A 25423-nucleotide genomic window follows, 5' to 3' on the forward strand; every position below is an offset into this window, starting at 1 on the left:
GACAAAAGCCAGGAGGTCTCGATTCGAAAAAAAGGCTAAACTATTGACTATGTCAGGACGAATGGCTGCAATCTTGAAATGGGTCTTCTGTTAAATAAAACCCATTCTAAGATAGATGCCTACAAGTTTGTCATGGAACACGCATTGTGATGCATGATCACCATTTTTAATTTAGCTTTCTAACATGGTGGCTGGGCATGTAAGAATGATAAATTAAAATTATATAAAAAATGAAAAAGTATGAAAGGAAGTTAGTAGCCCAGCAGAACACTGCAGCTGCTGGCACCTTGTAAAAAAAAAAAAAAAAAAAAATTAAAGCACAGAGAGTGGGATCAGAAGCAGAGGGGCATCGAGGAGGGCGGGGAATGAAAATGGTGAAGAGGAAGAGAAAAAAGGGAGAAATAGAAAGTAAAACACATACGTTCCCCACAGAGTTCTTAAAACAAAAAAAACATAATAAAAGAGTCCTCTGAGTTGAGAAGTGGAAGGATACAATTCCTCCAATCAGAACAATGTGACACTGAAATACTCTGGAGTGGGTAAAAAACAAGAATAGATATGAAAGCTATCAAATCCAAAGCATTCTACTTAGACAAAACCAAGCCATCCAAACCATGAGCTATGGGCTAACTCAACACCCACACTAAGTATAAGTGTAGAGAGTTCAACATTACCCCACATACTCACAAGAGTACAATTATCTGCGTGGAGGAGCTACTCCAGCCTTTTTAAACTTATGAACAGCAGAGGGAGCCTGGACTGTGAAGGAGTGGATCCCGGGTGAAGGAATCAGTAGATGAAGGGGACAAGGGGAAAATAAGAATGACACAGGTCAGTAAATAAAAAGAAGAAAATGAAGGGAGGCAAAGAAAGAGGAAAGAGAGGCATGTGGGGGAGTGGTGGCACTCGTCTGAAACCCAAACTGAATGTATGATCACAAACATCAACATTATCCAAAGCAACAATTACATTTTTTGGAGGGAGTGTAAACAGCATTGAAATGATAATAAAAAAATAGTTTCCATAGAGAACTGAACACACGTAACCCATCCCACAAACATTACTAAAATTGCACAATGCATGCTAAATAGTATAGAAATTATGTGTAGAAAATACCATTTTCATTCAAGGTACGGAAGAACCCCTAATTCTGCCAAATGTGTTGGTACAGTGCTTGTAGGTCTAGTTTAATCTCACCAACATGGTGTGGCTACACACATCAAACATTACCCACCTTCCAGGCTGTGGATCCTCTGGCGCTGGTGTTCTCGATCCTTCTCCAAACGCATTACTGTCTGGTTAAGAGATGCAATAATCTGCAGTGAGAAATATAGGCATAAAAATAGTGTTGAAAGATAAAAGATTAAGACATATCAATATTACAATAAGGCATGTTTGTGGATTGATACCTTGGTAATTCCAACCACTTGGCAAATAAATCTTGCCTTTTATATTGTTTCCTGACCCAGTAACTAGGATTGGAATAATGGATAGGAAAATCTATTATTACAATCCATATTGAGCTGTCAAAATATACTTGCCAACTTTTATCTCCTACCGAACTCAATGGACTACATCTCCATTTGTATCCTTTCTCCCTTACAGGTCACTGAGATGTAGTGTGGGGGGGGGGGCAGTAAAGTACCATGCGCCACCATTTCCTCCACGGAAACAACAATCTACTGCAAAGCCTCCAAAATATCCCACCATTTGCTGTTCTTACAATAGAAATCAGGAGTTTACAATTCAATAAAGGTAGATTTGTCTTTCATGACTTTATCCTAGAGACATCGACTCGTATCCATGAATGAATGAATGAAGTCCTCACACTTCTATCAGACACTTGATCAGTACAATCTCCCATTATGCACTTCATTAGTGCTGTTTCTGAAAGCCAGTGGGAGAAGAGTGCATATGTGTAGGAAAGTACCATCTTGCCTGGCATGTAACCCCCATTTTTACATGTATGCAAGTTTGTTTTTGCTTGTCTCACTGGGATCCTGCTATCCAGGACCCCAGTGCTCATAGTTTGTGGCCTGAATGTGTGTACCTGTATAGTGACTAACTGTGTCACTGAGGCTCTGCTAACGAGAACCTAAGTGCTTATGCTCTCTCTGCCTTTAAAATTGTCACTATAGGCTAGTGACCATATTCACCAATTCTAATTGGAACACTGGAACACCCTTATAATTCCCTAGTATATGGTACCTAGGTACCCAGGGTATTGGGGTTCCAGGAGATCCCTATGGGCTGCAGCATTTCTTTTGCCACCCATAGGGAGCTCAGACAAATCTTACACAGGACTGCCACTGCAGCCTGAGTGAAAAAACGCACATGTAATTTCACAGCCATTATTCACTGCACTTAAGTAACTTATAAGTCACCTATATGTCTAGCCTTCACTTGCTGAAGGTTAGGTGCAAAGTTACTAAGTGTGAGGGCACCCTTGCACTAGCAAAGGTGCCCCCACATAGTTCAGGGCAATTTCCCCACACCTTGTGAGTGCGGAGGCACCATTACACGCGTGCACTACATATAGGTCAATACCTATATGTAGCTTCACAATGGTAACTCTGAATATGGCCATGTAACATGTCTAAGATCATGGAATTGTCCCCCCCCCATGCCAAATCTGGTATTGGAGTGCCAATCCCATGCATCCCCGGGGCTCCACTATGACCCCGGGAACTGCCAAACCAGCTCTCTGGGGTTTTCTCTGCAGCTACTGCTGCTGCCAACCCACAGACAGGGTTCTGCCCTCCCTTTGGAAATAGGTGTTAAGGGCTGGGGAGGAGTAGCCTCCCCCTGCGTCTGGAAATGCTTTGAAGGGCACAGGTGCTGCCCTCCTTGCACAAGCCAGTCTACACCGGTTCAGGGAACCCCCAGCCCCTGCTCTGGCAAGAAACTGGACAAAGGAAAGGGGTGTGACCACTCCCCTGTCCATCCCAGGGGTGGTGCCCAGAGCTCCTCCAGTGTGTCCCAGACCTCTGCCATCTTGTATGCAGAGGTGTGAGGGCACAATGGACAGCTCTGAGTGGCCAGGGCCAGCAGGTGACGTCAGAGACCCCTCCTGATAGATGCTTACCTTTCTCAGTAGCCAATCCTCCACTGAGAGCTATTTAGGGTCTCTCCTGTGGGCATCTCACCAGATAATGAATGCAAGAGCTCACTAGAGTTCCTCTGCACTTCCCTCTCCAACTTCTGCCAAGGATCGACCGCTGACTTCTCCAGGACACCTGCATAACAGCAACAAAGTAGCAAGAAGACTACTAGCAACATTGTAGCGCCTCATCCTGCCGGCTTTCTCGACTGTTTCCTGGTGGTGCATGCTCTGAGGGCTGTCTGCCTTCACCCTGCACTGGAAGCCAAGAAGAAATCTCCAGAGGGTCGACGGAATCTTTCCCCTGCTAACGCAGGCACCAAACTTCTGCATCACCGGTCCTTTGGGTCCCCTCTCATCCTGACTAGCATGGTCCCTCGAACACAGGAGCTGGGTCCAAGTGTCTTCGACACTCCAGTGGCCCTTCTGTTCAAATTTGGTGGAGGTAATTACTTGCCTCCCCATGCCAGACAGTAATCCTGTGTACTGTGTGAACTGCAGCAGCTCAGGCTTCTGTGCACTTTTGCAAGACTTCCTTCGTGCACAGCCTAGCCCAGGTCCCCAGCACTCCGTCCTGCATTGCCCAACTCGCTGAGTTGGACTCAGACATCGTGGGACCCTCCTTTGTGACTCTGAGCGACCGCTGTCCTCAGATCTTCTAAGTGCCTGTTCAGGTGCTTCTGCGGGTGCTGCCTGTTGCTGAGCGCCCCCTCTGTCTCCTCCTCCAAGGGGCAACCTCGTGGTCCTTCATGGGCCCTGGCAGCACCCAAAATCCTCAACTGCAACTCTTGCAGCTAGCAAGGCTTGTTTGCGGTCTTTCTGCGTGGAAACAACTCTGCATCTTCCAGCACACCGTGGGACATCTCCTGACCAAAGGAGAAGTTCCTGGCACCTTCCGTTGTTGCAGAATCTTCGGCTTCTTTCACCCAAAGGCAGCCCTTCTGCACCTTCTTCCGGGGTTTAGTGGGCTCCTCCCCCCCCCCTCCCCTCCACCCCCCGAGATACTTGCGTGACTCTTGGACTTGGTCCCCTTCATTTACAGGTCCTCAGGTCCAGTCTTCAGTGTTTTGCAGTCAGTTGTTGTCCTGGCAGAATCCCCTATCACGACTTTACTGTCTTTCTGGGGTAGTAGGGTAACTTTACTCCTACTTTTCAGGGTCTTGGGGTGGGGTATTTTGGACACCCTTAGTGTTTTCGTACACTCCCAGCGACCCTCTACACACTACACTAGGCCTGGGGTCCATTCGTGGTTCGCATTCCACTTTTGGAGTATATGGTTTCTGTTGCCCCTAGGCCTATTTCTCCCTATTGCATTCTATTGTGATTCTACATTGTTTGCACTACTTTTCTAACTGTTACAACCCTGATTTTGGTTTGTGTCTATATATTTTGTGTATATTACTTACCTCCTAAGGGAGTATATCCTCTGAGATACTTTTGGCATATTGTCACTAAAATAGAGTACCTTTATTTTTAGTAACTCTGAGTATTGTGTTTTCTTGTGATATAGTGCTATATGATGTAAGTGGTATAGTAGGAGCTTTGTATGTCTCCTAGTTCAGAGTAAGCTGCTCTGCTATAGCTACCTCTATCAGCCTAAGCTGCTAGAACACCTCTATTCTACTAATAAGGGATAACTGGAGCTGGCACAAGGCGTAAGAACCACAAGGTACCCACTATAAGCCAGGCCAGCCTCCTACAACTCCCCCTTCACACGAAGAACATAATCACCCAATTTTTCGGTTTGTACGTAATTCGACCACTAATCCTTTCCTCTCTCACCAGCAATGGTACACATTCATCGGGACTGTTACCTGTAGGCCCTTTCTTATTGGCTGGAATCACCACCAATTCTTCAGGATTTTCTTTCCAGAGCTGGCACTCCAATTCACCACAACAAGCAATTTTCATTGCATTCCACCATCCTTCCATCACTCCACAAAATCTTAATTCCCTTCACTCTCTTTGCCCTTTTTTGGATCAGACTATTTAGAACTTTCTTTTTTCTGAGATGTTCCCCACACATGCTCTTACCAAATCCCCTTCCTTGAACATCTTTAGCATCCTTCTCAATTTACTATTAGGTCTATTAGCATGCTGACTCTTGTACTTTTTGCACTTTTTTATGCACCATCTGTTTGTTCAGAATTCTACGACTCACCTTTTCCATCCACGCAGAACCACCAACGTGCAAGCAACTCTTCCTTTCAGTAAAAGAACAGTGTTTCACCAGTAACTGTATATGGTGTTGTTTAGTAACTCCACAGCATGTTTTTCATCTCTTGTCACCAATTCAATTTCCCACATAATGCCAACTGAATACACTCATCCAATAGCCGGTTGAAACGTTCAACTAACCAATTCCTGCATGGATGATAAACTGTTTTTCTCAGATGTTTAATTCTTTAAGAAATTATTCAAGCTCGTCGGAAACTAATTGTGGACCATCCTCCGAGACAATTTCTGCTGAACAACCCTCTCTCCTGAACACCTCTTCACTCTTTAAAAAAAAGCAATAACCTCGGATGACTTTACTACTCAAAATGGCAAAACTTCGAGTGAAGTTATCTGCTGTAACAACAGCAAATCTGCTTTTAACTCCCAAAGAATCAAATGGACCGCCGATGTCAATAGCAACCTTTTCCCATTATCTCTTTGGAAACGCTATAGCACAAAAGGAGTCTCCATAATTGTATGGATTTTATCACTGCATGTGCAAGGTACACAATTCCGAATAAACTTTTCTACTGACCTATCCATGCCAGACAACCAAAAATCAACCCAGGCTTTTCTCTTCATGGCAGACATACCACCAATCACCAACATGCAATAATTCCAACAACCTGTCTCTCAAGTTCATGGGCGTCACCAATCTGGTCCCTTCTTCAGAGAATATCATTCTCCAAAGACAATTCCTTCCAGACTGGCAAAAATGCACTCAATTCTCTTGTTTCCCAAATGCAACACATTTGCACTTGGTAATTTTGTCATCACAAGTTACAAAACCCCATCACTATCAATCGCTTGTTTCCACACATCTTCACCAATATCCCCAACACACACTTCTTGCATGCTGGCAACCAACCTTCCATCGTCATCCTCCACAGTATTGTAATTTAAAGCCAAGCGAGACACGTTTTAACGTTCTTGATTCCTGGCATGTACTTGACATCAAAGGTGTGTTCTTGTAACCTGTACAACCGCTTTGCCACTGTGGGAGTTGCTCTATCTGCACCTTTTGTAGAAAACAAATCTACAAATGGTTTATGGTTAGTGCGCAATTCAAAATGAGCTCCCACATATATGTCCTAATTTACTGTAATCCTCACCAACACGCCAATGCTTCCTTTTTGACGGCTGAATACATGCTCTCTGTTCCCTTTTATGCTGGTGAACCAAAAGCTACTAACCTTTCCCCTCTGTCCTTGCTTTGCATGAGGAGACCGCCCAACCCATATGCAATTTAGTCATGAACTGTTTTGAGGAACGATGTGTCTATAACACAAACCCACATAAAAACAACATTAAAGAATGGTTTAGATATACTGATGACATCTTTATGGAAGTTGGACATCGAGACCCTAACAGGATTTGTAGAAAAGCTTAACCACGAGACTGCTGAGCTTAAATTCACAATGTGTAGCAACAACAAAAATATTAACTTTTTAGGCCTTTGGATAAAGGTAAAGAAAGACAGCTTCAAGTTAAGCTTGCATATCAAACCTACAGATAGAAAGATGCTATTACCTTTTTCTAGTGCACATCCCCACAGTTTAAAAGAAAATCTTCCATATGGACTGTTCCTCCGCATTAGGAGGGACTGTTGCAAGAAGGATGACTATTTTAAGAACACTGATACTCTAGTGAGAATGCGGACAGGTAGAGGGTACCACAAGAAATTAGTAAACATAGCTTCCAAGCGCGCATGGTATACACCTAGCGAAACCTTGCTTACTTTAAAAAAAAAAAAAAAAAAAAAAACACAACACGAGAAATTCCCATTAACGTGTGCTTACAATCCAAAACAAAATAAAGTAAAGAACATTATTTTTTTTTTTAAATGGAAAATACTAGCACCTTTGCAAATTCCCCATCCAACCTTATCATTCTGTAAAGCTCGGAATCTACAAGTGCACCTAGTCAAGGCAGTCAGACCCAGACAGAAGAAGAAAGACTTTCAGAGATATGCTACACCTGCCTCCAGTGGCTGGACATTATAAATACAGCAACAATGCAGACTGCCAATTCACCAACAATTCACAGTCCATTACGAATAATGGAAAATACATGAACAGAAGGGTTTTTCCAATTGTAGTACAAGAAACACAGTATATTGTATTCGATGCCCATGCGGTTTAGCCTATGTAGGGCAAACCACCCAAATGGTAAGAGCGTGAATACTTCAACACCAATCAAGGATTAGATGTGGTGTGGTAGGGCCCCCCCCCCCAGTTGAACACAACATGAATGCCAGGCACACAGAGAATGATATACTGTGGTCTATATTATGTGTAGCTGAAAGAAATAAGAGGGGTTTCTCCTCAACATTCCATAAATCGCTTAGACGCTAGAACGACTGATTAATTTGGAACAGCTATCAATGGCCAGATTGATTTGGATGAAATCTGGGCCCTTATTTAACAAGTTCATTATTTGATATTTGACACACTGCATGGCTTTGTAGATACGGAGTAAGGCAACGCGGCAACAGCAGCACAAGTCGCTGCGTTGGCTTACTCGGCATGAAAGAGGCGTTGCATGGGCATTACAGTGGGTTTGCTCACGCAACACCCATAGACCTTAAAGCATTCCCAGATTTACAAGGGTTTGTAAACCTGGGAATGCAAAAAAAGCTTACCCCTCCCCAGGGTAGACATAACAAGGAGAAATAACTTTATTTCTTCTGGTTTTTCCTCTTTCTGTGTGTGCTGCATTCTATGGCACAAATACAAGGAGGAAAACACCTGCATCGATTACTTATGTGCAGGAAGGTATCCCTTCTTGCACAAAAATCCTACATCGCAGACAACCTTGGACCATGGTTCAAGGGTGCCTGCAATAGTGCAGGGCAGCCCACTGTATGCCAGTGCAGTGGAAGAGGACAGGAATGTGCTGTATCTCATAAATATGGTGCATTCCTGCCCTTTTCTTTTGATGCAGGGAAGCCCAGCAAGAAGCCTTGTAGCTTTAACTGTAATGTGCAACCAGTATATACATTCAATCTGCCTACACTATTCAGTACATAAGCTTTCCTATATTCAGCAAGAGTGTGCTGATATTAAAACACATGCACTGCCAGCAAACAAATTTGCTGCACAACTCTTTACCCTTCATGTATTGTACTTCACACAAGCAAACACGCATACAGAGCACAAGCAGTCCCTGTGAATGCTCTGCCCAGCACTACATTTCTCATGTACTGTACGCCTCTCAGGCATACATACATCTCGCACATGTATTAATCAAACATTTACTGCATAGTTCTGCACCATCCTTGTGCTGTACCCTTCCCAGGTACACAACAACTAATGCAGAGACACCACTCCTGTGCTATGGAGCACTCCATATGTACCTAATGTAGGCCAAGGGTGAGTTAAGCACACAGCAGCAGAATTGTTTAAAAAGTGAGTGAGCCTCTGGGCTCACTGCAGTGACACAAGGTAGAAAGGTCCTGTTCACTATCCCTGATCACTACCCTTTAAGCTACCACCACCTAGCTTCTGCTGCTTAAGTTGTGTTAACTCCTGGTGAAGGCAGTAGCCTTCCACCATTATTAGGGTAGCACCTTAGGCGCTCTTCTCAGTCCAATAAAACCACAATCGGTGAGACAGGCCTATGTCACGATGCACACGCATGATCTATGTTCGCTTATGACACATACTAATCAGGGACAGTACAGTTGGGCACTCGGGCAGAGGTACACATCTTTACCATGCAGAAGACTTTTCCGTCCCAACGAAGGCATACTATTTTTATGTGTTTCTCTTTCACTAAAGAAATTATTGATTTTTAATTTTCTACTGAATTTGTATTAATGTATTTGAACTTCCAAAAGTTACAATTACATGCAGGACAGAGGTCAAGGCCTTTCAAACTTAAATTTATTTCATCACTGCTCAAGGATCTTATCAGACAGGTTAGCTACAATTATAGCATCTTTGATGTCTGGACCATGGCCCTGAATATCGCTATCAGGGTTCAAATGGGTCACGTGATTGGTTAAGGCCAGTTCCTGGTTATTTAACGTGTCTCAGTAATTTCACTGTTCTTTCCCTAATTTGTGTTTGTGCACCTCTTCTTGTTTTTTAGCACTGTGTTAGGTGGTCTGTGCATGGCTTTTGTTCTCTATTCAGAATTGTTGAACTTCCTCTAAAAAAGATATTCTTGGGGTTTCCTGCTCTTCAGAGTCCTCTCCCAGGCTTGATATGTCTAAACTGCTGCTAGAAGCAGGCATTATATAAGAGGAGGAATTTGTCTCTTTTTAGGTCTTTTTTTAAGATCTTATACTGTCATTTTTTAAACAACGGTGTACATTCTACCATTTTCGTAGTCTGCATATCTTTTTAATTTTTGTCTTTGAGATACAGCTGATAATCTGTGCAAACAACTTGCATGTCATTACTTTTTGCGAGTGGCTTCCACTAAATGGAGATCTTCGATTTATTTTTCTAGGTATGCGATTTCAGCTAAGAGTTTGTTTCTTTTCCTGTCTGCATATGTGTAAAGTATACTTATCATAACATATGATGTGTTATATAGGTGTATTTCCCATTTGTTCTGTGAGTCTTTGCCTACTTCATCAATGGTGAGGAAGAGGAGGATAAACAGTCCCCTGGGGATTCTCTTCTTTTCAACCGATTCTTGTTTCTTCAATTTTTCTAATTTAATATATTTGTTTTTGGGCTCTCACGTCTCATTTATGTATCACTAGCTGATGTACCTATCTTTCTGGTAATATCAATGCAGTCTCTGAACATCTCATCCAGTAGTTTGTCCCTGTTGTCATTAAAGATTGTCATCTTGTATAATGATTAGGGGTAAAAATGCATTTGAGTATGCCAGACCCATAAATGTCCTCCATCATCTGAGAAATTATCTGTCATACATGAGTGGGGAAACATAATAGATGCCCGCTCTGATAGCAAATAACAAAAAAAACAGATCCCTACAGATCGTGAAAAAAGTTTCAGAAACTTAAATAGCATTACATTCAAAATAGTGTGTTTTGTGAGGTAACAGATAGTTTACATAAACAGCTGCACAATGTGAGACAACTTGCATCCAAAATAATTTTCCATAAATAATTAGAACTGAGCCCCTCATTATGACTTTGGTGGGCGGCGGAGGCCACCCGCCAAAGTCCCGCATCGAGATGACCGCATATGCGTCCGTCCCTCCGCAGTACCTATTACAAGTTTCCTGCTGGGCCGGCAGGTGAAAACAGTGTTTCCGCCTGCCCGCCCAGTGGGAAACACACCACAACATTAAGGCCGGCTTGTAACAGAGCCAGCGGCATTGTTGCGATGCGTCGAGTGCGACAGCACCCGTTGCGCTTTTATTGCTGCTTATAATTCAGGCAGTGAAAAGCACGATGGAGCCGTCCAGAGGGGCCCCTGCATTGCCCATGCCAAGTGCATGGGCCCCATGAGGTCCCCAGCATCCCCACACTGCCAGCCTTTGCATGGCAGTTTGACCGCCATGCAAAGGATGGCAGAAACACGGGTCGTAATCCGGAGGTGCTGCCCTGGTGGATTGAGATCGTCAGCACCACCAGGCCATCAGCTGGCAGCAACCTGGTGGTGCCGGCGGTCCGACTGTGGTGGCTCCGCCACAGTCATAATGGCGGTTGGACCTCCCTTGTCAGCAGCGGTCCGAGTGCCACTGCGAGTCTGGAGGTCCATGGACCGCCACACACATAATGAGGCCCTCAGTGTCTTAATCTCAGAAGTATAGATTGTATTCCTGTTGTTGTTTGTCACAACAAGTTTATAGAGAAGAAAGATTTGTACTAGGCAGTGTTAAAGTCTGTAGACAGGTATTTTGTTACATGCAATCTCCCAAATTACCATACTAGGCAAGGGTTTTTGTTATACGCCTGACAAACCATGGAGGTATAAAACCTGCACTGTGAAAATTCTTGTAAGGCCTTCACAGGAGTTGCACATTGTTTTGCCAGTCATAAAACAAGCCATCAGCTCAGTGCTTTTCTAGCGGAGTGCAACCTCTTGCACTCTTCTCAATTTGAGTTTAGGGAACGTCATACCACTGAGACAGAACTACTGAAGAGCTCCAAATCCATTTAAGCAGGTATGGATTAAGGACTCAATGTAGCCTTGTCAGCAGTGTTTGACACTGTGGATCATGAAATGCTGTTACACAAGTTGGAGTTTGTGGGGGTAACTGGATCAGCTTCGAGCTGAATGGGCTCCTTTTTGGAAAACAGAGATCAGGTAGTGTGGATGAAGCCCTTCTCTTTCAGGGTAAAACTTTTGAACTGAGTTGGCTCCTCCCTGAACCCCCCTCTTTTTAATGGTTAGATGATCCCACTGTCATTTCTGGTTGAGTCCTTCGGCATCAAGGTTATATCATATGCTGATGATACACAGCTATTGCGGAACATACGAAAGGAGCTCAGACAGGACTAAAGAAATGTTCTCACTCTGCATGAAGGCTCCACTGGGCTGGCTTAGAATGAAGCAGCTACAATGCAACCCAGACAAAACAGAGATTCTGCTGTTTGGGTACGACCCCCTGCCAGGCTGGACAGGAGCCTGGATCAATAGCAACACCCCTCCGCACCCCCACCCCAAACAATGAAGGTGGCAAGAAATCTGGGTATTCTGTCTGACACACAACTTTCCTTTAAAGCCCAGATTGTGGCGGTAGTGAAGTCCTGCATTTGGATTCTAAGAATGCTCAGGAAATTCCTGAACTTCCTTCTGCATGAACCACAGGTTACAGTGGTCAGGCATCTGATTCTGATGAGGCTGGACTATGGCAATGTTTTGTACCTGGGAATCCCAGACTATCTACTACAACGTCTCCAGGTAATACAGAACATGGTTGTCCGCCTCCTCTTGAAGCTGCCTAAACATTCCAGTGTTTATCACTTTCAAGAGCAGCTACATGGTCTGTAAGCACATCATGTTTAAAGAGCTTACAACAGCTCATCAAGCCCTTCACAATTCCTGGATACAGTTACTTGAATGAGAGGATTCTCAAGACCTTGGTAGAGAGCTGCAATCTAGTAATAGGGTGAACTGTGCTGGGATGAAAGGCTCCCTCCCCCTTGTGTTCAAAAGGCTCCCTTCAGCTAATGAGCTGATGAGCTCACCTGGGATGCACCTGTGTGCCTGTGGAGTGATAATGTGAAGACTTGGGCAACGTACCAGCAACCCCAGATTATTTTTCTCTGCTCTCGACTACTTCTGCTCTCTACTGATGAAGGGCTAAACCAAGATACACAAGTCTAGAGATAACAGCACTACCTGCACTAACTTTGGGGAAAAACTACAGCAACTCTGAAGTAGGCGAACTGCATTTACCAGGATTCAATGGGGTGAATAGGGGTGGGATGAGAGGCAGTGTGCTCCCTCCCCCCCTTGAATCTACTAATGCATGCCTGTTATCACTCCAACGTTTTAGAAGAAAAAGTAGGGTGGGATCCTCCTTTATGGTCCTTGACGCAAAGATCTGGAACCAGATGCCCGTCCATCTGAGATTCATTACAGATGCAGCAGCCTTTAAAAGATCCCTGAAAAATAACTGTAGGAAGATGGCTCTGTGTATTCTATATCAAAATGAGATATAGCGTGCAGAGTCTAGGGGTTCCCCAGAGGCTTAACAGAGGCCGAATTTGATAATACTAACGCTTTATTTTGTGGTAGTGTGGTCGAGCAGTTAGGCTTATCAGAAGGTAGTGCAAAGCATTTGTTGTACACACACAGGCAATAAATGAAGCACACACTCAATGACTAACTAAAGACCAATAGTTTTTATATAGCAAAAACAAATTGTTACTTTATTTCTAGAACCAAAAGGATCTTGTTGCAGGCAAGTAAATTAGCAAGTATCAAGCATATGTATCAACACCACTTTGTTTCGATTTGGCAAAGAAAACGATCTATAAATAAGTAGCAATTTTCTGTTTCAAAAGTTCACCGTGCAATTTTCAATATAGTCCTAGGGGTAAAGAAATGTTAGTTGAAGTTTTGAGATAAGTACTAGAATTACAGTTCAAGTCTCCCGGGGTTAGGATGTCCACTGGTCAGGGTTCAAGTTAACCCCAAGCACACGCCACCAGCAACATGGGGCTGGCTGGGTGCAGAGGTCAAAGTTGTTGTCATGTTTAAAATGGGATACTATAAAGACTGGGGGCACTTGGAAATCGATCTGTCAGCAGGAGAGTACCAACGACTTTGCAGTGCAGACCTGGGGGGTTTAGGTGTGCAGCAGGGGGGCCACAGGTCAGCATCAAACACACACCCTCAGTGGCACAGGGTGCAAACGCAGCATCTGGCTCCCAATGCTTTTCAATAGGGGACCCCGGGGGCCACAAGGAGGCTGCAGCAAGGGTCCAGGGGGTCGGTTTCAGAAAACCAGAAGCTAGACAAGGTGGAGGGCTGCCGGCTGAACGTTGCTGGACTGGTAGTCGGATTTCCCAAGGCCCGGGGGCTGCGGGTGCAGGGGTACCTTGAGGCGTGGGGAATCTTTGTCCGACTCTCTCGCGGTCAGGGGGTCCTTCGGATTTAGGCTGCAGGTGTCGTTGTGTTGGCCAGGAGTAATCAATCCAGGGTGGACACAAGGTCGGATTCACCTGGGAACCTGGTTTGGACTGGTGGGACACCTGGACACAGGGTGTGGGCATTGGGTGCAGAGTGGGCAGGACTCACGGATCCGGGCAGTCCTTGTTGGAGTTTCTTGTGGACAGGGCCGTTGGCCTCGGGAGTTCTTGGTCCTCTGGTGGGCAGGCACTCCTCTTAGGGTTTAGAGAGGTCGCTGGTCCTGCAGGAAGCATCACCTTTTTAGTAGCAGGGCTTCTGAAGCTACAGACATACTGGTAGGGCGCTGGGGCCAGGTCAGTTGATGTCTGTAGTCTTCTCTGTTTTTGGGGTCGGGTTAGCAGTCCTTATTTGTTCTTGGCATCTTCTTGAGGTTGTCAGGAATCTGACGAGCTAGGTTCAGTGGAGCCCTTAAATCCTGGATTTAGGGGTGTTACAGGGGTCAGAGGTCAGTAGCCAATGGCTACTGTCCCTGATGGTGAATACCCCTTCCGGTGTCCTATCCCTTTGTGGAGGGGGACACAGACCTAACCCTATTGGTCCCCGTCCTCCAAACCAAGATGGAGGATTCTGCGGGGTGGGGTGGGAGGGAGAGGAGTCACTTCAGCTCTGGACATCATAGGACTGTTCCTAGCTGAAGTGGTCACTCCCTGTTTTACCCAATTTTCTGAGCCTTTGCGGTTCACCGCCAAGTGTTACAGTTCCTGCAGTGGGGAAGTGTGAAGCACCTCCATCCAGAGCAGGCTTTGTTTCTCGCCTCAGAGAGCACAAAGGCTCTCACCCCATGAGGTCAGAAACCTGTTTGGTAGTGGCAGGCTGGCACAGACTGGTCAGTTCTGCACTAAAGGGTTGGTTAAAATGCAGGGGGCATCTCTAAGATGCCCTCTGGGAGCACTTTACAATAAATTCAACACTGGCATAAGATGAGTTTATTATGCTGAGAAGTTTGATACCAAACTTTCCAGACTTCAGTGAAGCCATCATGGAGCTGCGGCTTTCATAATGACAAACTCACAGCCCATGTACTCAATATGGCCACACTGCACTTACAAAGTCTAAGAATGGATTTAGACACTGTAGGGGCATATTGCTCATGCAGCTATGCCCTCACCTGTGGTATAGTGTACCCTGCCTTAGGGCTGAAAGGTCTGCTAGAGGGGTGACTTACCTATGCCATAGGCAGTGGTTTGTGGGCATGGCACCCTGAGAGGGATGCCATGTCGACTTGGCCTTTTTCTCCCCACCAACACATACAAGTGGCAGTGTGCATGTGTTTGGTGAGGGGTTCCTTAGGGTGGCACAATCCATGCTGCAGCCCTTGGGGACCCTCCCTGGCCACAGAGCCCTTGGTACCATGGGTACCCTTTACAAGGGACTTAGCTGTGTGCCAGTGGTGTGCCAATTATGGGAACAATGCTACAGTTTTGGGAAAGAACACTGGTGCTTGGGCCTGGTTAACAGGATCCCAGCACACTCTCAGTCAAGTCAGCATCAATATCAGGCAAAAGGTGGGGGGCAACCACACCAAAAGGGGCACTTTCCTACAATAACTTACTTAAGCTTTAACCGGGCGGCTTGTGCTCGTATTCGACTGACCGTCCGCCCTCCTGCATGTTCTTCTTTGCCAAGCACCCGCACATCCACTGAGTAGCTGTGCGTGATTTAAAAGTTAATCATTCATTTGTTCATAATTTTGCACATATTTGGAGTTTTATGACTGCATGATGATAACTGGCTTGTGGAAAGACATGTTCAGTATAATAGGCCTGCATTTGTTATAGCTATATGCCAGTGATAGAGGGTATAGGCCTGACTGGCTCATTGAGAAACGTTCTGTCAGATGCCATTTATTTTATTTATTTTTATTATGTTTTCTCATATAGCACTTCTCAATCAAAAATAGGGTATCAGAGCACTTTAGAGTCCCTAATCGACTACAGAATACTGTAAAAGATTTAAGAACAGAAACCTATGTCATGTAGGCAAAAGTATAGATTTCAAATCATGTAGTTGGTGGAGTAAAAAATACAGATACAAATCAAATGTTCATTTCATGGTTAGGGTATGATCAATCACGTTTTAAAGGTGGCTTCCATTTATAGCAAAAATGGTTTTAAACCGAATTTTATAATGAGCGGAAGATGGAGCTTTCCTTGGGCTGGTGGAAAGTGTGTTCAAGATTTTAGGAAATTTTCCTAAAAAACACATTTAAGTGTGGAGGATTTCCTGAACTTTGTAAATTCAGAGATATAGATGCTTTACCTTTTAGGCGTTTTGTTTCACCAGACAAAGTAAATGCTAAGGCTAGGTATGAGGGAATGTTCGAATGGATGGCTTTGTAAGAGATGATTGTGGTTTTGAAAGAGCTTCTGGCCTCTAAAAGGAATCAGTATAGTGAGAAAAGAATAGGAGTGATATGGTTGACTTTTCTTTTCCCAGTGAGGAGGAGGATGATGTATGCATAGCTTTGAACAGTCTAGTATGAAAAGGTACACCAAAGGCAGTAAGTCTGATTAATTTATTGTGAAACAGATTTGGAGAAAGTCAAAAAGTTTTTAACAGATTATTAATGCACATGTACATCCTTATGCTCAATACCATAGGCCTGAGTTTGTTATGGTAAAAATCAAAGGAAAAAGGTGATAGGCCTGATTGTTATATTGTAAAACAATATGGTAGATGCTTTAGGGCAGTTTTGTTCATTGCAGAACTTTACAATAAAGGTACTGGGCCATACTTATTTATTGTGAAAATGATATATTACAGTCACTAGGCCTTTAAGGGTACATTGTTGTAACACAATGTAAAAGCCTGTAGAGGGGTATTTTGTTACATGAAATCTCACAGATTGGCGTATTAAGCATGGGTTTGGGGTTGGTTAGCTCATCTGACAAACCCCAAAGGAAGAGGATTTGCACAGTGATGATGCTCGCAAACCCTCTTAAAAGGTGAGGAACATTATTTTGCAAATTGTAATTGTGTACTTTTATGAGCTGTATTTAGCTTAATGTGTTTTAAAGTCCTTCTACGAGTTACAGTGGCAGCTATGGCTATCAGAAGTGGCTAATGGCCTTAATCTGTTTTCTTATGCTGATGATACACAAATCATTGTGTCTCTGCACTCATTGGACGGTATACTATCTAATGTGAGCATGTGTTTGACAGAGTTTGCACATTCGACTGGAAAACACAGTCTTAAGCTAAGGGGTAACAAGAAAGAAATGTCAGTCGTATGTAATCAGCCCAGTCTTTGGGGCCCACAATAATGGACTACAGATTTTGGTGCTTTCTCTCCTTCAACGCAAAGTCAAAGATTTAGGCTTCTGGCTTGACAACAATTTGAATATGGATTTTCAAAGTAACAAAGTAGCCACTGGCTGCTTAGTCTCGCTAAGATGCTGATGTAAGATTCACTGGATTCTGCTAATTGCTCCTCAGAACTATTTTTTAGGCTTTAATTATTTAATCGCTTGTTTATGGCAATGTCCTATATTTAGGAGTTACTAAGTCTGCTGTGAAAAGACTTCAGACTGTACAGAAAGCGGCAGCTCGCTTGCTTTGCCACATTCTGAAATTTGAATTGATCTCGTACCATCTTTGGGTGCTTCATTGGCTCCCCACTGATAAGCAAATGAGGTTTAAAGCTCTCCTCTATATGTCCAAAGGTATGACAAACTGTGACCCCCACTTTATAAGAGGTTTGGTCAAAACATTCAAGATTAACAAACAATAAGTAAATAAATGCATAAAGGGGCTTTGGGTCACCCCTCTTAAGTCATTGGTTGTTCAAATCTTGTTCAAATTCTGTTTCTGCCCTTTAAAGTATAGAGCAATGCAGCAATCGGTTAGCACAATTAAACCATTCACTTTATACCAATGTGAGTGACAGCATTATTTGATTTAATCTGATCACAAGCCATGTGCACCTGTGAACTAGTCCTTTAGTTTTCCATTTTGTCCTTTTGTAGGTTCCCTTTCATTTGTTTCCTTCTTTTTAGTACTAAAAGGACAAAATGGGAAAATCTGTCACTCACATTGTTATAAAGTAAATGGATCAAACTCCTCCAAAAATGCTTTGGGGATGCCTTTAATTTAATTTCCAGGAAACCACTACCAGCGCAGTCACATCTTTAAATCTAGGCAGCCGTTTCAGAACATTATTGTTCATACAATATCATTTTTTAACCATTCTATATTGCTGTCATGTTTAGATGCAAAATGTTGGTTGCCATGGATTGACACTACAATCATACACTGCTCAAGACCATTCCAAAATGGCCACCCTGTACTATGTTTCTTTGTGGAATGGTATTGTGCATAGTATATAATTGTTTTACCATTTCAAAATGTCTAATATATTGCTTCTATACATGACAGCCATGTTACAACTATAAAACAATGATACCCTATGCAGAATCCCACTCCAAGATGGCCAACTATTGCTAGGTTTAATTTTCACTTACACATGCCAGCCACGTTTATACAGCAGATATTCTTCTTTTAATTTATTTTTCATTTGCTTATTGGGTTTGTATATGTATGTTTATTGTTGATGAGCAGGTGACTGCAAGAATGAATCAGCAGGCAGATGAGTGACATAGCACTTGTATAATGAGTTACTCGGGACCTGATAGCCCGTCCGCTGAAATATAAGTCCCATAGGATACAATAGGATTTATATTTCTGCGGAGGGGCTTTCCATCACCATTGTGGCGGAGTAACCCGTTCGCCAAAATCTAAATCAGGCCCTAAGGATGTAAACTGACCACTGAGTGAAGAGACACTTTCAGTTATAAGCCAGACCTGCAGACATTGCTAAAGCTTTTTTGTTTTTTAAACTTTCACATAGTAGGCAATGTAAGGAGGAAGCTCTCAATTGGGTTTAAAAGCAACTGAAGTTTTTAATGTCTGTGACTAGTGCAGGGCCTCATTCATGATCTATTCAGTTGTCCTGCTGTCATACTTCTGCCATCTAGTGTTGGTGTCATTTGCAACATGTTTTTCATCTCAGATGTCTTTTGAGTCACGAGGAACGTTGTCTGCACATCAGTCAGCATAAAGGTGGAGCATTAGATGAGAACTCTGGGTGACTATGCAAGAAGTTATATGCCAAGAGTTAAGGTACATAAGTGAAGGAATGTACATCTGCAACAACCAAAGGCATCCCGTGAGGTGTGTGGGTACCTGTGAATCTATAGACCTACATTCTACTAAGAGATACTTACAGGAAAAGTAACATAGTCCATTCGTAGTGTGTGTGGCTGTAGATACACACGGTCTGCGCAGACCGTAAAGCAGTGGTTAACTGGTGGATAGCTGGCAGATGTTGTGGGAGACTAAAACAAAGCTCACAGAATAACCTGCCCAGCTCTAGCTTGGTGTACTAAGACATCCACACAGCAGTGCTTGGTAAACACGTGTGGAATGGACCACGTAGCTGCCTTATAAACGTTAGCCATGGGGATATTTCCAAGGAGACCCACAGTGACTCCTTTTTTACGTGTCGAACATGGTTAGGGAATAGGAGGTATAATTACAGATTGTTTTGGCACAGTGTTAAAGCCTGTAGACAGATATTTTGTTTTATGGAACCCCACAGATGAGCGTATTAAGCAAGGATGTTGGAGTTAGCCCATCTGACAAAGCCTGAGGAAAGAGGATTTGCACTGCGATAGCCTCTCTTAACTCTAATGTAGCAGGTCTGGATACATTTGACAAGCCATCCTTAAGGATGTAATAGCAACAAGGAAAGAAACTTTCCAGGAGAGGAATTGTAAAGGACATGAATATAGAGGTTCAAAGGGAGGACATAGGAGTCTGGTAAGGGCATTGTTAAGGTTCCAGACAATGGTGGAAGTACGGAAGTAGGACTTGTGGGTGGGGCTCCCACTCATCGACTTGTTATTACATTCTTCTGAGCAGGTGTCCAACACTGTTGCCCACTCCCAGAATGTACTCCGCCACAAACTGTATGTGATGCTGAAGTCCCCAATACCGAATGCTTTGCCCAGGCCTTGAAAAAAATGTACTCGCCCACTCGCTATGATGCATCATATTTTATCAGGTCGAGCTATTTCAAGTACCTACTCGCCCATTCTGGCAAGTTGACTAAGAACAGGTGTTCTGTTCAGTCAGAAAGTGAAGAACCAATAAAGACACCTTTAAATCTTGTCTCTATCGTCAAACGTTTGCTCTGTGTTCAGAGACAGAGGTCAAAAGTCAGTTAGTCTTCTTACAATTACCTTTCCTTCTCTGACTGCAGAGTTCCAGGATTTTGTAAAGTGAACTATCTGGCCTGCTGTATGAAGTGTGAAATGAAAGGCCATTGTGTGTTAGATTTTTCCTAACACACTTAAATAGCTAATAAGTCTATTGTACAAACATTTCAAAATATATTTCAGTAGTTGTGAAAGGCCTTTTTTGTAATTCTGAGTGATAAAATATTGTAATAGGATGAAAACAAGGCAGAACACTTTACTTGGTGATGTTCAAATGATAAATATGTTTTCTGAAACCCAATTATCACAGATATGTGTTAATACACTATATAGTTGTATCATTAAAGCTGCAAGTTAGTGGGAAGGTTTTGGTCATTTCTTGGAAACATACTGTCTGTAAATGAAAATAGTCTACCACATCATGCCTTGGTAATACATTTATTAAAAGTGAGTGTTTAAACAAACTGAGAAACACTCCTGTCACTGCCCTGGTGGCAATGCTATTAGTAAACTGAGAGGCAAATCAGGGATAATGTGTATCCTATGTAGGAGGCTGGCTGTTAATGTAGTGTGTAAAACGTTGTACACTGTGCAGATGGTCCAGCCAACCACACGCTGGTTTACAGATGTAAAAACGAGACCACCTAATGCTCTTATTTTTATGGTAACGTGGTTGAACAGTCAGGCTAAAGGCTAAAGAAGACGTGCAGAGCATTTGTTGTGCTCACAGTATTGATAAATGAAAACACACACTCCAAAGAATAACTTGAGACCAATATACAGAAACACCTCAGATTTTTATAAACTATTTAAGAGCAAAATCATCAAACTCAGATAAGTACTTTTTAAGTTATGAATTTTCAAAGTTTAGAAAATGTCTCAGTTCTGTGTGTAATTACGCACCATAGGAATCAATGGAGAAATACTTTGAAATGCATATAAAATCAGGCAATGAGCTTACTAATGTCTCCTCTCGGTTGTAGGTCGAGGTCGTCGGTGAGGCCTGTGGACCTGCTGGAGAAGTTCGGACAGCTCCCAGTTTTGATGGGAGCAGCTGTGGAAGGTCTTTGGAGCTGGTGCAAGGCCACTGTGGGGGACCACTTGGAAAACCACTGTACAGCTGAGTTTCTTTGGAGTGTTGAGGTTGCAAGGGGTGGGGGAACCTTCAAACACAGCTGGATCTTCAGCACAGGGCATGGGGCAGCCAGATGCAGAGCAAATCGGTGAGCCAAGAGCTGTGCCAAAGGTGCCCTTGGAAGTAGGAGGTAGGTCACTTTGAGGGTTGCTTGCAGGTCACTACTGTCACTCTGGTGGGAGGTCCTGGTCCTTTGGCAGTCCGGACTGGACTGTCCTTCTGGGTGTCAGATATTAGGGGTCCAGTACCTTTGGATATTGCACGGTTCAGCCACTGGAGGTCGCAGTGCCACCAAACTTTGGTCCAGCTGCGGAATCCGGTTCCTTGGTCAGCAGCCGGTCAGTGAACTGGACTTCATTGGCTTTTGGGTCTTTGATGCAAAAGAATGATGCTTTCACTCAGAAAGATCTTCAGCGATTTTCGGAAGAGTGGAGGTCGTCTGGGTGTTTGTAGAGTCTGCCTGATGTCCAAGCAACCCCTCAGCAGCGATTGTCGAGTCCTGGGTGCTGCAGGCAGGGTTTGGCACCTTTTTCTTGATGCAGCAGGACTTCAGTTCTTGAGTCTTGGGTTTTATTTGTTGCTGGTCTTCTTGTGTCCTTGGAATCTGAATCTCTGGCCTATGGGTGCCCACCTGATACTGCATTTAGTGGGTGCTTAGGGGAGTACCTAGCAGTGACCAATGGGTCATCTATCTTACGGTGGTTACACCCACTATGTGACCACTTCCTGTGGGCAGAGGTCACTTCCCTAGCCCTGATAGGCTATTTTCCTACTGTGCAAGATGGAGATAAATGAAATGGAGGGGTCACCTCACATGCAATTCCTTAGAGGTGGTGCAAGCTGGTGGTGGCCACTCCTCCTCTCCTTTGTGTGTTTTCCCGCTGTTGCTCCCACCAAAAGTGGGGGTTTGCACTGAGGCAGCCATCTGCTGCTAGCAGAAGACCTGGGAGGGTCGAGTTTCAAAGGCGGTAAGCCCTTTGAAGCTCACTAGCAGGGCGGTGCACATTCCTGAGGAGGAACGTGCGACAACTCCACCCAGGAGGGGCTTTGTTCTGGGACCAAGAAAGCAGGAGCTTTTACCCCAGGGTTCCAGGCAATACAGAGCATTCCTGTTCTTTCCTATGTGCTGCAGCACAATGGGCAGCCTCGCACCACGGTGCAGTGGTACCTGCATTGCATGCAGGATTGTTTTTGTGAACAAAACAATTCTTGGAGTCACAGTCCTCTTTCTACATGTGCTGCAGAATGTAGCACACGTAAAAAGAGGAAGAAACAAGGAGACATAGAGATAGTTCCCCTTATTATGCTTCCTCTGGCAAGGGGAATGATTTTGGGGCATCCCCAGATTTTAAAGTTCTTGTACATCTGGGGATGTGTCAAAATCCATGAGAGATGCGTGGGAACAACCATGGTATGCCTCCCCAGGGCAAAGTAACACAAAGCAGCAATTTGCACTGCATTGTGTTACTACAGATTTTTGAAGCCACTCTGAGCCACGCCAAGTGGCTTTGCGTGGCTTTAGAAATCTGTCTTAAGGTTTGCGTCACATGGTGCACGAGGGATGCAAACAGCCTCATAAATAGGCCCCACATCATACATTTATCAAATGTTTAGTCTGTTTAATCAAACAATAGTTGTTTGTTTTTCTTCAGCAGAAATGCTGAAGTCACATATTTGAAGCTGCACTCATATGAGAATGAAAAAAAAGGTGACACTGTAAAATAAAATATTTTCCAAGGATCACACAATTTGAGACCTGTTTACCGGTCAAGTACATTACAGTTAGGTAGAGTACATTACTGAAGTTACTCGGCCTGCAGGTCTACTAATGTTTTTATTCGTTTTCGGGGCCTGTTTGCCCTAGGTCTGATAATTATTATGGATGTGAGCTGCATTGCTTTGCGAATAAGACCTGGCGGTCATGTTGTCTGTCTTCATCAGGACTATCTTATGGTGACTCTCTGGAAATATGGCCTTGAAAGCTACCTGGATAGCCAGGAGCTCGAAGTCATTGATGTGCATGTCCTTTGGTGTGGCGACCACATGTCCTGCACAGTCCGTTTTTGAAGATGTGCTCCCAACCTCTCATGATGCTCACCTGCAGTCCAAATGTCCAGGAAGGGCCAGCCTTGGAAAATATTACTGCTTTTCCACAATTGCAGAGTGATGGGTACTGGCCTGTATCAACACTAGGTACTCCCAGTTATACTCTGCCTGTGACCACTATGCTGACAGGCATTGTTGGAGTGAACGCATCTCCAGCCTGGCAAATTAGGGGTGGAGGTGTGGAGTTTGGCTATGTAGGAGGCCTTCATTCCGCAGCAGCACTAAACTGTTCTGTTAGTTGGCCATTTGGCTGAAAAAGAGGCACTACCTGCTGGAACACTTGCACCCTTGCTTGGCTGGGTGACGGTTTTGAGTACAACCCCCAAGAAAGGACAGGAGCCGACGGCGGGCCTTGATTGTATTCATGGTAAAGTCTAAATTGTGGAGGAGGGATATAGTGGGTGTGAATGACACAGTTGCATGCTTGCACTCTTGATCACCCAATCGTAGGAGAATACATGCTCTTTTTTTAGATGGGCAGCTATCTCAACGAGGCATTTTACGAATACCCTGGGGGCAGTAGTGACAGTCAATGACAATACTTTGAACTGTAAATGTTAACCACATACCAAGAATTGTAGGTAGTGGCAATGAACGAGATGGACGAGTATGTGGAAGTAAGTGTCCTTCAGATCGAGAGCAATCATGACATCGCCTTGCTGCAGCAGAAGGATGGCATCCTGCAGCGTGACCATGTAGAAATCTTCAGAGAGGATACACTACTAGAGGAGCCTGAGGTCAAGTTTGGACCTTAGAGATAATTCCTTTTTGGGAATTATAAAGTATAGAGAGTACCCTCCTTACCCCAATTGCTGAAGTGCTGTGGTAGCACTGGTTCCATTGCTCCCTTTGACAATAAGTAGCTGAACCTCTTCTTAAAGAAAGAGCTAGTGTTCTGAGTGGGTAGGTCGGCGGGATCAAATGTTTGGTGGGGTTGAGGTGAGGTTCAGCCAGGCACTAGCCTTGCTAAATGATGGAGAGAGCCCATTGGTTAGAGGTATCTGGTTCAGGAACATAGGATGCATCACAGGGTTGTGGCTGGAGGTGGGAAGTGTCAATGGCTTGGAAGGCTTCTGTTGCTGTTGACCATGGCCAAAAATCAGTGGTGGCCCAGCAGGCTGTTCTTGAGACTCTGGATTTGATGACTGTCTCCCACTGCAACAGTGCTTTGCCCGCCCAAATGGTTGTTGTGCAGCCATGAGTTGTGTATGGGTGCAGACCATACTCATGGGTGAAGTCTTCTACAGCTGTGTAGCTTCGAGATATTGCTCCTGTTGTTCCCCCTTGGATTTGGAGGGTTAACTCGCCTCTAAGCTAGACTGAACCAGCTGGCGCCCTATTAAACAAACCTCTTTCTTCACATTGATGTTGCGTTGCCCGAGGATATCAGGGGTTCTTTGCGGGCCCACCTTTGCTTGCTGTGGTACCAAACAGTCTTCTTTGACCAGAAGGTAAGGCAGGCCTGACATGTGTCGTCGTCGTGCTCTGTGGAGAAGAAGAGACTGCAGACTTGCGGGTGGTTGGCCCATGAGAACTTCAAGGAGCACATGGAGTAGTATTGGGAAAGTGTCCTTTCCATCACTGACCTACCACTCTTGTTGGTGAATTTGTAGAGATGATGGGCGAAAGGCCTCATAAGGGGACCTGGGCCACGGCTCTGAAATGAGCCTTGTGGTCTTTGTTTGTTAATCAAAAAATAAGCGGCATCAACGAAGTACTCCAAAGTACTGGAGTCAATCAGTTAAGAGGGCTCAGCAGTAAATGCTGTTAGGTGCCGAATACAGAGCCCGGCATGTACACATCTGAACCTAATGGCTGAAAAAAACAATCCAACAATGGAGCCAGTGCCCATGCACATATCAACTAGAAGAGAAGTCACTATATCTTGTGAATCGAAAGACTTCTTTGAAGAAAAGCAAATTGCAAACGTCCAAGCCCAACAATAGATGGCAGGAGTATGCAGAGCACGTGTTTCCACAGCCACACTCACTATAAACATAAAATATCTGAGCCTAATAAAAAATTACCTACAAAAGAAAAATATGTGAGTGGTAATACAAAAGTAATACACATTGTGGGGGTT

At 44.1% G+C, this 25423-nt stretch overlaps 1 protein-coding gene across 6 annotated transcripts in view; it reads right to left on the minus strand.

The window, feature by feature from the left end:
* LOC138293569 (coiled-coil domain-containing protein 159-like) overlaps window positions 1-25423 on the minus strand; it is a 130293-nt gene that overhangs the window by 45652 nt on the left and 59218 nt on the right. For all 6 annotated transcript variants that reach the window (XM_069232835.1, XM_069232838.1, XM_069232836.1 and 3 more), the window contains one exon: window positions 1235-1316. In XM_069232835.1, coding sequence (XP_069088936.1) covers window positions 1235-1316 — 82 coding nt within the window. The remainder of the gene's footprint in view (window positions 1-1234; window positions 1317-25423) is intronic.

This window comes from Pleurodeles waltl, chromosome 4_2, assembly GCF_031143425.1.
Source record: "Pleurodeles waltl isolate 20211129_DDA chromosome 4_2, aPleWal1.hap1.20221129, whole genome shotgun sequence".
NCBI lineage: Eukaryota > Metazoa > Chordata > Amphibia > Caudata > Salamandridae > Pleurodeles > Pleurodeles waltl.